The sequence below is a fragment of the Acanthamoeba castellanii genome (assembly GCF_000313135.1).
Source record: "Acanthamoeba castellanii str. Neff unplaced genomic scaffold scf7180000084474, whole genome shotgun sequence".
NCBI lineage: Eukaryota > Discosea > Longamoebia > Acanthamoebidae > Acanthamoeba > Acanthamoeba castellanii.
Window position 1 is genome coordinate 19,762 of NW_004457300.1, and position 13,246 is coordinate 33,007.

At 53.8% G+C, this 13,246-nt stretch overlaps 7 protein-coding genes and 2 pseudogenes across 7 annotated transcripts; 6 read left to right on the plus strand and 3 right to left on the minus strand.

Annotated features, from left to right (window-relative positions):
* Nucleotides 1–437: 437 nt before the first annotated feature.
* On the minus strand, nt 438–1,862 carry ACA1_324740 (HD domain containing protein; the record flags this gene model as incomplete). The annotated part of the gene is made up of 1 exon (XM_004334394.1): nt 438–1,862. One exon carries the CDS (start codon nt 1,860–1,862, stop codon nt 438–440), a length of 1,425 nt encoding a protein of 474 aa, XP_004334442.1.
* A 234-nt stretch (nt 1,863–2,096) lies between these two features.
* ACA1_324750 (uncharacterized protein) lies at nt 2,097–3,081 on the minus strand (the record flags this gene model as incomplete). Its single annotated transcript, XM_004334395.1, is given in 2 exon segments — nt 2,097–3,007; nt 3,027–3,081. The coding sequence occupies 2 exon segments, from the start codon at nt 3,079–3,081 to the stop codon at nt 2,097–2,099; spliced, it is 966 nt and encodes a 321-aa protein (XP_004334443.1).
* Nucleotides 3,082–3,273: 192 nt separating this feature from the next.
* ACA1_324760 lies at nt 3,274–4,464 on the plus strand (annotated as a pseudogene).
* A 271-nt stretch (nt 4,465–4,735) lies between these two features.
* On the minus strand, nt 4,736–5,660 carry ACA1_324770 (uncharacterized protein; the record flags this gene model as incomplete). Its single annotated transcript, XM_004334396.1, has 2 exons — nt 4,736–5,445; nt 5,582–5,660. 2 exons carry the CDS (start codon nt 5,658–5,660, stop codon nt 4,736–4,738), a joined length of 789 nt encoding a protein of 262 aa, XP_004334444.1.
* A 170-nt stretch (nt 5,661–5,830) lies between these two features.
* ACA1_324780 (exonuclease rnase t and dna polymerase iii, putative) lies at nt 5,831–6,484 on the plus strand (the record flags this gene model as incomplete). The annotated part of the gene is made up of 1 exon (XM_004334397.1): nt 5,831–6,484. One exon carries the CDS (start codon nt 5,831–5,833, stop codon nt 6,482–6,484), a length of 654 nt encoding a protein of 217 aa, XP_004334445.1.
* Nucleotides 6,485–7,391: 907 nt separating this feature from the next.
* ACA1_324790 (DNA repair family protein) lies at nt 7,392–7,763 on the plus strand (the record flags this gene model as incomplete). Its single annotated transcript, XM_004334398.1, has 1 exon — nt 7,392–7,763. The coding sequence occupies one exon, from the start codon at nt 7,392–7,394 to the stop codon at nt 7,761–7,763; it is 372 nt and encodes a 123-aa protein (XP_004334446.1).
* Nucleotides 7,764–9,900: 2,137 nt separating this feature from the next.
* ACA1_324800 lies at nt 9,901–10,910 on the plus strand (annotated as a pseudogene).
* A 471-nt stretch (nt 10,911–11,381) lies between these two features.
* On the plus strand, nt 11,382–12,128 carry ACA1_324810 (uncharacterized protein; the record flags this gene model as incomplete). The annotated part of the gene is made up of 1 exon (XM_004334399.1): nt 11,382–12,128. The coding sequence occupies one exon, from the start codon at nt 11,382–11,384 to the stop codon at nt 12,126–12,128; it is 747 nt and encodes a 248-aa protein (XP_004334447.1).
* A 36-nt stretch (nt 12,129–12,164) lies between these two features.
* ACA1_324820 (uncharacterized protein) lies at nt 12,165–12,797 on the plus strand (the record flags this gene model as incomplete). The annotated part of the gene is made up of 1 exon (XM_004334400.1): nt 12,165–12,797. One exon carries the CDS (start codon nt 12,165–12,167, stop codon nt 12,795–12,797), a length of 633 nt encoding a protein of 210 aa, XP_004334448.1.
* Nucleotides 12,798–13,246: the final 449 nt, after the last annotated feature.

Below are 13,246 nucleotides of genomic sequence, written 5' to 3' on the forward strand. Positions count from 1 at the left end.
GCGTGCGAATATAAAAAATTAATGCACGGCTAGATCTCTTTATTGTTGTCATGCGTACAGCACATTGACTAGTCATTGTTTGTCAAGACGCTGCTGTCGTTGCGCACAATCATTTTTCCCTGTGCCACTGTCCAATTTTTCTGCAAGCACAGACTCTACTGTTTGTGTCCCCATCACAATTTTCCCACATGTTGCCCAGAATCATGCACATCATCAATGGAAATGAGGGTTTTTCTCCCGTCTCTTTGGTGATGGCGTGCACTTGCGAGTCCAGTTTGTCCATGTGTTTTTTGGCGTGTGCATTTCTGGCGATTCGAATTTCATTTTCCAAGTCTGCAACATTGGAATCCAAATCAACCTTGCACTGGGGTTGTGTTCCCATTAAAGCATAATTACGCAGTTCTAGCAATAGTACACGCTTTCTGAGTTCGCGGTCGTCAGTTGTGGGCGTTGTAGTACGATTCATAGCGTGCGTCTCCATTCCTCCACTCTTGCATGGCCATATCAATGTTGGCGGTGCTTTCGTTCAGAATCGAGAATATGCCGATTTCCTCTTGGCGGCACACCGTGGGCATTACACGGTCAATGTCCAGATTGTAGTTCCCAAGAGTTGACAACTTGTTCTCGTGTGAGTAGAACGGGATCTTTTCCATGGGGTTCGACTTGCCCATGCCATAGTCAAATTGTCTCTTGTTAGTCATCGCCACTTCGCCCAGGCCTTTTTCTTGCAAGTGCCTTTTGACGTCGGCTTCAAGATCACCTTCGTAGTTGTTCGGCTTGATGATGACGCCAACAAACTTGTAAAGGTCCCGTGTGTCGATGCGATCGAGGATGATGGCCGCATGCTTGAATTCGTCCTCGTTGCGGCGTCTCTTGATTTCCGGAATGATGCCGTCGGTGTAGGACAGAAAAGCATCGACGTCTCTGTTTCTTGCGCATTCAATGAGATGAAGGCCGTCTTCGGCCAGGTAGATGGCGTGTTGAACCATCAACTCGACCGCCCGCGTAGTCCAGCATGTGTAGACCATGGCATACATGTTGAATCGGTGTCTCACCAATTGATGCAAGCAGGGAGCATACTTGGCCGCATAGCAGATCTCGCCATTTTCGATGCGTGATGCTTCAATGACAGACTTGTAGTTGAATGCGGCGGGTTCCGACTGGGTCATCAGGCAGTCACGCGACAGATAGTCAAATTTGTCGGCGTCGATGCCATTCTTGGAGTTGGAGACAATGTCGTAAAGAAATGGACGGCCTGTGTCGGTCTTGTCCACCTTGCCCTTGATCATGCATTTCACGCGCTTCCTCTGGCTCTCGGATAGTATCTTGATGCGGTTGTTGATGCGCTTGAGAAGTGCGCATGATATGTCCTCGTGGTGCCATTCTATCCCGAGGCCATTGACGAGATGCTCAAAGCAATGAGAGAATGGCCCATGGCCGAGATCGTGGCACAGTCCCGCAATCTGCACCAGCATGATATCTTCCTCGTTGATGTGCGCGATGCGAGCGCGCAGGCACTCTAGCAACTCGTGATTAGGATTGGGCGACTGTGCCAACATGCTGAATTCGTGCAGGGCCTCGTCAGATTTTTCCTTGAGGTGGCGTATCCAGTCTCCCGCGTTGCCGCTTGTCCCGACGCAATGTTCGTAGCGTGTGTGCACTGCGTTGGGATACTTGTATCGGAGCGTGCCGAGTTGACAGAGATTCCTCAAGCGCTGAAATTCCGGGGTGTCGATAAAGTTCTTGAGCATGGAAGGCAACTTGATGTAGCCATAGACCACGTCGGGGAATCTGATCCTCTTCTGTTGAAAAAGATATGCCCCCAATGGGGGCAACGCCTTGGTGGCAGACTGCGACTGCATGTGCTCTGCAGATGACTTGAGATTTTGCAGCATGATTTTCGCGACTGTGTGTGTGCGTGTGCGTGTGATGTCTGGTGCTTGTCTGTTCGCGGCGTACAACGGCTCAATCATGATAAAAACTGCGAGCACAAAATGATTTATAAATTTGACTTATTTATTGTGGCGCCAAATTTCCGGAGATGTTCTTTGTGAGATGAGGGGGTCTGGCGTCAGGGTATATGGTCGGGTTCGGCTTTAATAACCGTGGCGCCAATTGCCCCCGCCACCGGAACAATCATCCGAGTCAGAGGACGAGTCGGTGCAAGAGTCCGAGTAAGAGTCAGAGTCGGAATAGTCGGAACACGAGTCCGTGTTGTCGTTGCAATCCCACCCCTCGTGGATGTCGCAATCGTCGCCGAGGTCGCAATCGGACTTGCCCCACTTGCACGAACCATCGGAATACTTGTGGCTGCCGTGTCCACGCGAGCGGCTGTGCTTCTTGCCATCGCGACGGTACCGACGGTTGCCCGAGTCCTTGCGGTCGTCCCTGTATTTGTCCTCCTCGTCCTGGCGACCATGGTCCTCGTGACCCTCGCGGAGCGACTTCTTCCTCTTGGCGCAGATGTCCTTCTTGGCCTCGTCCTTGCACTTGTCGATGTGGTGGGACTTGCGGGCATCCTTTTTGTAGTTGTGGTCGTCCTCCTTATCCTTGAGGTTGTAGGTCGTGTAGCGCTCCTGGATGATGCGCTCCCTCACTTCCTTGCACTTGCGCAGATCTCGCTCGTGCGCCCTCTTGGACTTTTGGTCCTTCTTGCTGTCCTCCCGAAGGTCCTTCTTGCGATCATGCTCCTGCATCCTCTTCTGCCTCTCGTCGCCCCTGCGCGAGACCTCATCCTCGTGGCGATGGTTGGAGCGCAGCTGCTTGCTCTTGCGGGCCTTCTTGGCGTGGCAGTCCTTCTCGGCCTGACGCCTGAATTCCTTGTCGTCAGAGGACTTGTCACGGCACATCGACCCAGAGTCGGACTTGTGTGCATGGTGGCCGTCCGACCTTCGCCTATTGTGACGGCGGCGGAGGCGATCGGCGCACTTGTGGGCGTAGGCCTCGTGGGCACGGGCCTTGCGTAGGAGATCCTCGTCGTTGTCGGAACACGAGTCCGAATAAGTACCTGGGTAATGAGTGTGAACCATGGTCCTTTTTTTCTTTCTCCCATTCCCGGCCGTGTCCGATGCACGAGTGCATATCTATAAAAAATAATTCAATTATATTTTATTGCCATCCGCTCGGGAATGGGAATGCCGCCAAAGAGAGGAGAGGAGAGAGAATGACGACCACGAGACACGCCGGCAAATTGATTGATTCGTCGGTCCGGTGGTTGGTCTATCCATCGCTGGCGAATGACAGTAGTAAAAGCCAAAAGGACAATAGAAAGACATGACCGATTGCTTGTGGAATGATGGTTCGATTGACGCCACCGGTACAGACACGAATGGGCGCTCTGGATTTTCGGACCGGTCCTCCAAGCGCGCGCGTCCGCCGCGCGAATGCGTGGTCGAGGTGCCCTCGACGCGCTACCACCGCACCAGGCACCTGATCATGCAATTGCCACGCGTGCCCATCACCAACATTGAAAAGCCGATCAAATATTCGGGGATCGTGACCAGGTGCAAGAACGCGCGAAAGCCGATGGCCCTTGTGGGCGCCTCGCCCATTGATCCCGACGCGATCTCTTTCGGGGGCGCCACATTCCTCATGAGATACGGCGCAGTGGACAATAATTTCAAGTCGGAAATATACACCGTGGATCTGGCCGCCGGAGCGTACCTGCCTCCATCTGGCGACCTGCTTCCCTTTACCGCGATGAATATCGATCTCTTGTACATTGTAATATCCGGACAGGTGGTGTTTTCCGTTGGTGATGTCGTGGGCAACGCACAGATGGGAGCACAGGTGACCTATGGCCAGGGAGGATCGGCTGGAATCAAAGGCGGCACGCCCCACATCGTGCAGGCCACCTCGGACGGACCCGCCACGCTTGCCGTCACCGCTTTGCCTGCGGGCATCCTGGAATTTTACAAGGCAGCCGAGGCCTACCAAAAGTCTGTGGGAGGTGCGCAATTTGTTGACAGGCACGTGCTGCGCAGAATGGGGCGCGAATTGGGAATCAAGGTTCTGGCCCCCAAGACAATTCCCCAACCTGGTCCCGGCGTCGCGACATTTTTGCCAGGACCGCCTGAATCATCCTCTTCCAATAACACCGATTGCGGACGACGCCACCGCGGAGGAGGATATAGTGCACTGACGCCATGGGGCACTGGATGCTATCAGATCCTCGTCTTTGAAAGCGTGCTGCCATCACCACCCGGCCCGTTGGCACCCGGTGTCCTCAAGTTGAGTGCGTCCATGATGGCAAAGACAACTCGGGACTATATCCAACTCCAATCTACTGCCACGTCGGTGACCATACGCGCCCTCGTGATCCGCGACCCATCGTCAGGAACTGCCACCGTGGAACACGAACCCACAATCAACGGCGCGCTCACGGCAACGCTCGCCGCTGGCGCAACCTACGCAGTGCACTATGACGCAGTGGCCAACAATGTGTACATTGCGACAGTTGTGTGAGAGTAAAAACCACTCGAATAAATACTTTTTCCAATTCCTTTTTATTGACAAGTCCATTTGTTGACCCTCGCAGGGAGGAGGGTGTCATTTAGCATGACAAAGTCCTCTGGTAAGGACATGTCTTCATACCCACACACAATGCACGCGGCGTCAAAATGATCCTTGCAATCGAATCGCTGGGCATATGTTAGGTGGTCCTTTACAGACAGGACCTGTTCGCGCATCTGCAGCATTGCTTCGCGGGTCGGCCGCTTGTACGCAGTGTCACTCATTATACTAGATCAAGCAAGTCAGAGGCAATCTTGTTGGCTTCTTCGATAGTGTCAGTCGGCAACTCGAACGTGGCAATGGTGATGCCCGTGCATGCGCTCTTTGTGGCGTTGGCCGTGCAGTAATGGTTTGCGCTGTACACCGGATGGGTGAATCCCCTGCGGCTAAACAACCCCACATCGCGCGACCACTTGCACACCTGTTCCGCCGCACAGTGGCGCATCTTGCTCTTTTGTTTGGAGCCGTCTGCGCCCAGCGGCCACGCCTTCATGACGTGGACATAGAATGATCCGGTGCCCGTGCCGAACGGGCCAAGATGCTCCAACATGACGTTGTTGGTGTTGGACGTGACACAACACGCCCCGCCAAATGTGCGATTGATAACATCCTTAACGCGCTCGAAAAAGTATGAGCGATCGATGCCACCGCGGCGCGCCGCCATGGTCACTTTGGCCGCTCTGACATACTTGTCTAGGGTGTCTTTGGAATCATAAGGTCCGTGCACATGATCGGGAATATAGTCCACGGGCAACTGGTGATGGCGGGACCTGTTGAGCATGCGTATAAACTCAAAGTCGACGGTCCACCAGAACCAGACCACGCGCCCGCCGTCGTCGTATCCGGTGCCAAAGTGGTACCGGAATTCCTCGGGGTCGCCATCTTCGCAGTCACCGACGAGGGAGATTTCATCGTCCTCCACAATCCGGAAACCTGATCTCGGTTCCTCAAAGGCATAATTTATTGGCGCCAGATTGGTTGGCGCCAATATTAACCTGCCTTGAAGTCGTGGTGGCGACCGGCGTGGACTTTACCTCGGGAACAGACTTTTGGCGATACACGTCGGCACCGGCGAGCAGCGAAGCAATCACGCTGTCTGATTCTGCGGCAACCAGAGACGGAGGTATAGTATAATTTACGCGACTCATCCCCTTTTTTCCTACAAATCCGGAAATCTAAGGCCACTTGGTAAATAGAATATAAGTGCCCGTCACGTCAACACCGGCACTTTTTCTTTACCACGCACCGCCACAACCGCCGCCGGACCAGACAGACCACCCCAAAAACACAGAGATAGACAGAGACGCACACGCACAAAATGGAACGCCTTATGTGGGTCGACATCGAGACGGCAAGCATCAACCCTGGGTCGCACGTCATGGAGATAGCGATCACCTTGACCGACTTTTGGCTCAACGAGATTGCCTCTTATCGCAGCACGATATATGCGCCGCGGGAATCGCTCATGCAACAACTGTCCGACTGGTCGCGCGACCACCACCAACGGCCAAAATATGGCAATGACGACTGCAAAAAATCCTTGGTCGACCTGTGCGCGGATTCTGCCATCAGCAAACCCATCAACGCGGTGGAAGATGAAATCATCAACTTTTTGATGGAGAACATCAGCGACCGCCCCAAGAATGGATTGCCCCGGATATACATGGCCGGATCGTCCCTGCACTTGGACAAGAGTGTGATTGAGCGCCAATTCCCACGACTCAACTCGCTGGTGTCTCACCAACTTGTCGACGTGACGGTCCTCTTGATTTTAACATCGAGATGGTCCCCAAGTGTGTCGCTCGGGAAGCCACCCAACACATCTGACCACACTGCAGCCGGGGACGTGCGGTCCTCACTGGAATTGCTGCGGTACTATAAGCAGACCTTGTTTATGAACAACTTTGTGAGCAAAAAGTCCCCGCCGGCGTGCCATACTCGGAAAAAGTGCAATAAAAACACTTATGCTTGAATTCATGTGATTACAATGTGCCCAGGGGCAAAAATATGGTGACGATGGTGGATGCGGATTGTGTATATTGCCAGGAGTGCAACATGCGCAGTAAAATTGGTGTCAATGCAAAGCAACCAACGGGCGATACGCAGGAAAAAGAACCAGGGGTAATCAGGATAATACGAACCAGAGGCCATACACGCACATTCATGCACGTGTAGATTTTATTGTTCCCTTGAATGCATGAACACCCGACAACATGTGGTGGTTTTCGTGCAGCCACTCAGTCATCTCCCCAATGTTGGCAAATGCCTTTTCCACTTCAGAAGTCATGCGCGATTTGCCATTCTTTTTTGAAAATTCAATACACACGACAATGGGTCCTTTTCCGCTCTCCATGTCGACCTCTGCGGTGACGCTTTTGCTGTGGCAATAAACAGATTTCGCTGTGGTAATAAAATGAACTTTGACTGGCGCCAGTTTTTCAAAAAGGGAGACGCAAAGCCAAATCCGGCGCCACTGATAATCCTGGCGCTCGCTTTGTTGGCAGTATACATTTACCGTTCATTGGGATCCAAAATCAAAAACCTGCTGGAGGAATCTGCGCGCACCAACGATGACGGACAGGAAGAGAAAGAGGGCGTCACCCGTACAGACCACTCTCCCCCTTGCAAAAACGGACAAGTCAACCAAAAAGCGACGCGCCGAGAACCCGCTGGTGTGTGATTTTGATATCACACCCTATGTGGATTACTGGAGCGGATTCGTTGACGAAGATAAGGCATCCGAATACTATGGCAAGTTGAGAAATGAAATACCGTGGTCACAGGGTCGAGTCATTGTCGCGGGTAAATCATTCAACGAGAGGCGTCTCACGTGTGCGTGCGGCACCCGTCCCGGAGAGTATTTTTATTCCGGCAAGAGGATGACCGTGCACCCTATGACCGACACGCTGCAAGAAATCACGAACCTCGTCAATGCCAAGTGCGGCAGGACATTTGACGTGCTACTTCTCAATTTCTACAAGGACGGCAGTGACTACATATCCCTCCATTCGGACGATGAGACCAGCATAGACAGGACGGCCATTGCGAGTCTGTCGCTGGGGGCATCGAGAATCTTTCGGCTCAAGCAAAAGGGAGCCAAGGGCATCGACCGCGTGGACTTTTTGCTGGAATCGGGAGATTTATTGCTCATGAAGGACAAGTGTCAGGACGACCTCAAGCACACGGTGCCCAAGTCGTCCAAGGTCACAGAAGGCCGCATCAATTTGACCTTTCGCGTGTCAAGGGCATGAGGATGCCCGTCGCGAGATTGGACAGATCTGGCTCGCTGAATCCCATCTCTCTTAGAGCGTCATTTGACACCTTGACGGCGCCCTCTCCCCATCCTTGATTGTCGCGGCTAAAGGAATCGCCCACAATAAATATCTTTTTGCCCACTCCAAATGGACGCAGCGCCAACTTGGCCATGGACGGTATGTACGGAGAGGCCTTCCAGAACTGGGTGCCATAAGGCCAATCCTTCCATGCCACAAGGGACGGTCGGGGCGTGGTGAATCCAAAACACTCATCCAGCGACTTTGCAATCTTTTGGTAGAGTTCCCTTCCCACTCCGCGATTGCTGTAGGGCGCATAGCCACCGGAATATTCGCGCGTCAATTTCTTGCTCCACTTTTGCGCGCTCTGTTCATCACAGTAGATCAGGATGATGGCCGGATTGTTGGAGTAAAGCCATATCTGACGCGCGTCAGTGTCGGTGACACACCTGCCGCCGGTGTTGGTGCCCGGTCCCAAGAGGTTGGACCACCACGCGCCTTGTGGAAAGTACATGGCCAACTTGAATCCGTGCCAGTGATCGCATGACTTGAAAAGGGCGTCTGTGACCTTGGGGTCCCATTTGACGGCCAGATCCTTGAGGGCCGGTGGCGGAATGGCCAGTACAAGATTCGTGGGCGTCACCGTCCACTTGCGGTCATTCGTGAGATCCACCAAATCGCAGCGCATTGTGTCGGGATTAAATCCCACCAGAGCGGTAGTGTTGTGGAATTTGATCTTGTCCTTGATGCGATGGTGGAGCGCCTTTACAACACTCTGGTAACCGCCCACAACAAATTTCTGCACGGCGCCATGGCCGTTGAGACATCCGAAATCGCGGACGCCCACAAAAGAGGCGAGATTACTCCAGTGGAACAGGTCGTACCCTGTCATGCCAATGGCATACTCGCGCGCGTCATCGGATATTTTTCCACCGACATTGTCCCAAAAGGCATCGCCGCTGTAAAATGGATCCTCCAGTAGTCTGTGCGGCAAGTCTTGATCGATGGGATATTCTTTGGGTATGGCGTCACATACGGCCGCAGACAATACACCGAATATGTCCTTGTCGCGTTCTTCGGGACGCAGCGCGTATAGGTGCTTTCCCTCATCGACCATCTTGGCTATCGTCGTGCGTGTGTTACGCATGAGCGCCATATTTTTAGAGTCTGCATATGCGACCTCTACTGTCTGTATGTCCAGGTCTGACATGAGTTGAATCATGTGCACGTCCACATTCTCGAATACGCGCATGCCGCCCATTTCGATCATGGTGCCGTTGGGAAGAGCGGCTTTCTTTGGTGGCGCAAGTGACAAAAGACGTCCGCCAATGTCCTCCTCTGCTTCAACGAGTGTGATCTTTGCCGATGCATTGTGGTTCAATATTTTGTATGCTGTGTAAAATCCCGCTAGGCCACCACCGACGATAAGATAGTCCATGACAACCTTTTTTATTCAATAAGTCACATGTCCCTTGCTGCCCACCTTGATCCAAAAATTCTTGCGTAATTGATCTAGCGTAGTGGGCGAATCCACCATGGCCGAATCCACCAGGATCGAAAAGAGGTCGAACTTGTGTTTGCACTCTGCGCACACAGGGTCCATTGTGGGTCCCTTGCAGATGTGGCATGGCGGCATTGGCTTTGTGAGTAGATAGCAATTGCCGCACAACAGACCCAGGACTTGGTCGTTGATGGATGTGGAAATCATGAAGGTCTGCCCAGAGGATTCGTCCATCTCCCACAGCGCGTGACCAGCAGCAAAGTCGGCGCCGCAGTTACAGCACAGCGCGACAAGAGGGTGATACCGGATTCGGTCGGACACATGTCAGGCATAAAAATAGTGTGTTGCGAGTTGCGCGTGTCCGTCTGGAGGCGCATGTTCGTGTTTTTGGCTGGCTCGTTGTTGTTGTTGTTGAGAATGTGGTAGTGAATGGACATCGTGGTTACTTCTTTTGTGTCTCTGGATTGGTGGTGTTGAAAAAGAAGCAAGATGTGTCTGTGTATAAATGCGCGCGTCTTGTGCGGGGGATTGTTGGACAATGAAAATATGCGAGTTCCGGGGTGCCGGGCAATATAAAGATTCAATCTGACGCCAAATTCAGAGGTCCAAAGGAAAATGAGGTCTCGCATACTGGGAGAATCCCTCTCCACGCCTCATTATGGCGAGCGTGGCAATTTTCACGAGCAAGAAGGCGACCGTGCCGTCTCTGCGCCCGACGCGCTCACGGCTCTCATGATGACAGATGACCAATATCAGACGGCACCGGCAGCAGCAGCGCCCCAGCGCCAGGTGTATTCACAGAGGACAACGCGCGTCACGGTCATGCGCACGCCCGAACAGTGGTGGACGAGTATTGCCAACAGCACTGCTCTCTGGATCTTCGATGGCTATCGCAACATGCTGGACGTGTATGCAAATGCCCTCTTGGCCACGGACGTGCCTTTTGTAAATGCCAACAACGTGTGGCCTGTCGATGGCGACGCGGCGCTCTCGCGATCCACCGCCCGTGCGGATGTGGCATCCCTCTTGTCAGAGGTGATCACCGACGATCGCGGCGACATCACATCCATAGACAGGGATTGCAGTAATGCGGGACAGGAAGCGGCGGAATTGAAATACACGATGGATGATCTGCTCAAGGGCCTTGATCCGGGTTATTGGAATCAGGCCATCAAGACCACAGTGGCGGGTCTCATAATCAGTCGCTCGCGCCACGCGGAATCCCTTCGCGCAGTGGGCAAGCAGAGGGTAGACACTGATTGCGCCGTGCTTTTGGATCTTGCCCAGAATGCGTCCCTCGTTGCCACGGCGTCGAGTGATCAAATGGAGTCCATATGCAGGTCGGCTGCGCGTCTCTATCATGAGGTCAATGTTCACTGGGGTGGCGAAGAGAGACAAATTTCCGATCAGGACAAGGACTATATACACGCGGTGGCCAAAAGTCAACTCAGAAGAGTGGTCGTGGAGGACGTGGACGATGACGACGAAGTGTTGTCTTCGCGTGTTGTCACCACCGCCGGAGACGATGGGGCGGTGCAGATGGCCCTGCGATTGACAGAGCGCACGAATGACATGCTGGACTATGATGCACTGTGGAAGATGCTCGTCGGCAGGGATCGAAATGATCCTCTGAGAGCGGCCGTCGCGAGGGCACGAAAGAACGCCAAGGAAGTGTACCGCCAGCGCACCGAAGCCATGGTGGTGCTGGAAGAAGAACTCAAAAAAGACATTGAGAGAATCAAGAACAGCAGCGCCAAGTCATTCCGGCGTCTGTGGGACGAAGCCAGGGGCAAGTTGGACGCCGAAGAACGCCACACGACATCCAGCATGATGTCGCGATCGCCGCCTCCTGGGCGAGGAAAAGGGCGGCCAAGAAAAACTGGACAACATCCGCAGCGGCGCGGCGGCAGACGGCGACCACAGGGCGAGCGCGGCGGCGGAAGAGGCGGCCGCCCTGTGCGTGCAGTGGTCCCACAAGATTGACACCGTCGCCAACTGCGAGTTGTGGGCCTTTGCAGCCAAGGCGGCCATCGACTTGTGGAGGAAATTTTATAGTAGACGCATTTGAATAATTCCCTCTCATACTGACAAAAAGGATGTCGTCCACCGCCGCCACCGCAGCATCCCTCGCCGAGCAGATCACCAACGCCATCAGCAAGGCGTCCGAACCTGTGACGGCACCCGTGAAGCCGGCTCCTTTTGTTGCGTCTGCTCCCACTCCCGTGCCAGTCGTCTCCGCGGTCGTCGATGATATTCCCGCGCCCACTCAGAATTTTGCTGCCGCTCCTTCTGTTGCTGTCTCTACGGCGGGTGCGGCCACGACTGCCCAAGTGCCATCCCCGTCGCCTGCTCCCGTTCCCGCTGCTGCGCCTGCCCAAGTGCAACCAGCAGACACTGCTTCCGCAATCAACAACACGGCAGCAATGGTGCCTGTGGCGAGCACCAAGACTGCCAAGAAAAAGAAGATCAGTCCTGTGACCATTCTTGCGTGCGTGCTGATAGGCATCTTTGTGGTAGGCGTCTTCACAGCAATGATCTTCCGTATGAAGAAGAAGAAGCAAGTTATGAAGGCATCCGGACAGATGAACACAAAGAATACAGAGTCGTCGCCCCTCATCTACGGACCAGACCCCAAGACACTGAAGCAGCAACAAAAGTCTGCCGCACAGACGGCACCACACACCGGTCCCTCCAAGAAGCAGCTGGACCAACTTGCCCAAGAGGCACAGGAGCGTGCCAAGGCAATCAAGAAGCCGCAGGTGGTCGCAGAGGCGGACGAAGAGGGCGAGGGCGGCAATGGAAATGTCGCGCCCGTTGAAGGCGTCGAACAGAATGCGTGCTAAATAAATTTTTGCGCCTTCTATTTACCAACAAAGTAAATGGAGACACCGCCTCCTCACGCTGCGTCCCAGCCATCCCGTGGTCTGCCCGAGGGGTTGCTCAAATTAAATGACAGGCGCGTGGCCCTGCTGAAGCGGCTCAATGACATGCTGGAGTTGCGCGACATTGTCATCGCCCGTCTGGATGGAGTGAGATTCGACGTGCAGGACTTGGACAACGTGCAGGACGCCGTCAACCGTGTGAGGGACGATCTCGTCGTCGTGTGCACTGAATACGACAAGCGAGAATCCATCTACACGCAGGATTATCTCACAATGTGCGAAGGACTCGCGGACCGCAAGCATATCCTGGCTGAATTCGACCAACGCACGCAGGCCATTTCCAATGACCTCAAATTGGCCCGATTTATCGTCACCAAGCAGCGCACCATTGAAGCGCTCAGCGAGCAACTGAGAGAGCAGATCGAGTCGGATTTCAAGTACAAGGAATTCGCGCCTGGCATACCCACGCCGCCGGCTGCGGCCGCCCAGTACCACTACCAGCAGCACCAGCAACCCCTTGAACCTGCAAATTCGATGCCTGCTGCGTTCATGCCCGTGGGCACGTCAGCGCCAACGCCGATTCACGAGGTCCAAGAGTATGATCCCGCCATTGACATGGCGCAGCCATAGGAAGCGGCGATTTTCATATGAATAAAAAAATAATCTATCCGATCGACGAGGCCTTTAGGTGTGAGGGTCGTAGGAAAAGAGAGAGACACATTCGGCTCGCACCACGAAAAATATGTCTTCCAGTATGGCTTACATGCAGTCGCCCAGCGTTGACCACAAATTTGCCTTTGCTGGCTTTTCGTGGAAGATGGCCGCGGCCACCATCGCCGAGGCAATCATACTGGTGATCATCGCTGTCATCTACGTTGCCATCATGGGCGTCGTCACCATGTTCCTGTTAACGCGCTCGCATCCCAGCTGTGGCCCGGTCATTCCATCGGCTTCTGGCTCGGTGTATGTCTCTACCTGTTTGCTCGCATCCTGTTTTCGTAAACCAGCGATTGTCGCAGCAAGAAATAAACCGTCCTATGATGACGAGAGAAATTGCCCCCTCTTTTCTGTTGTCTGCG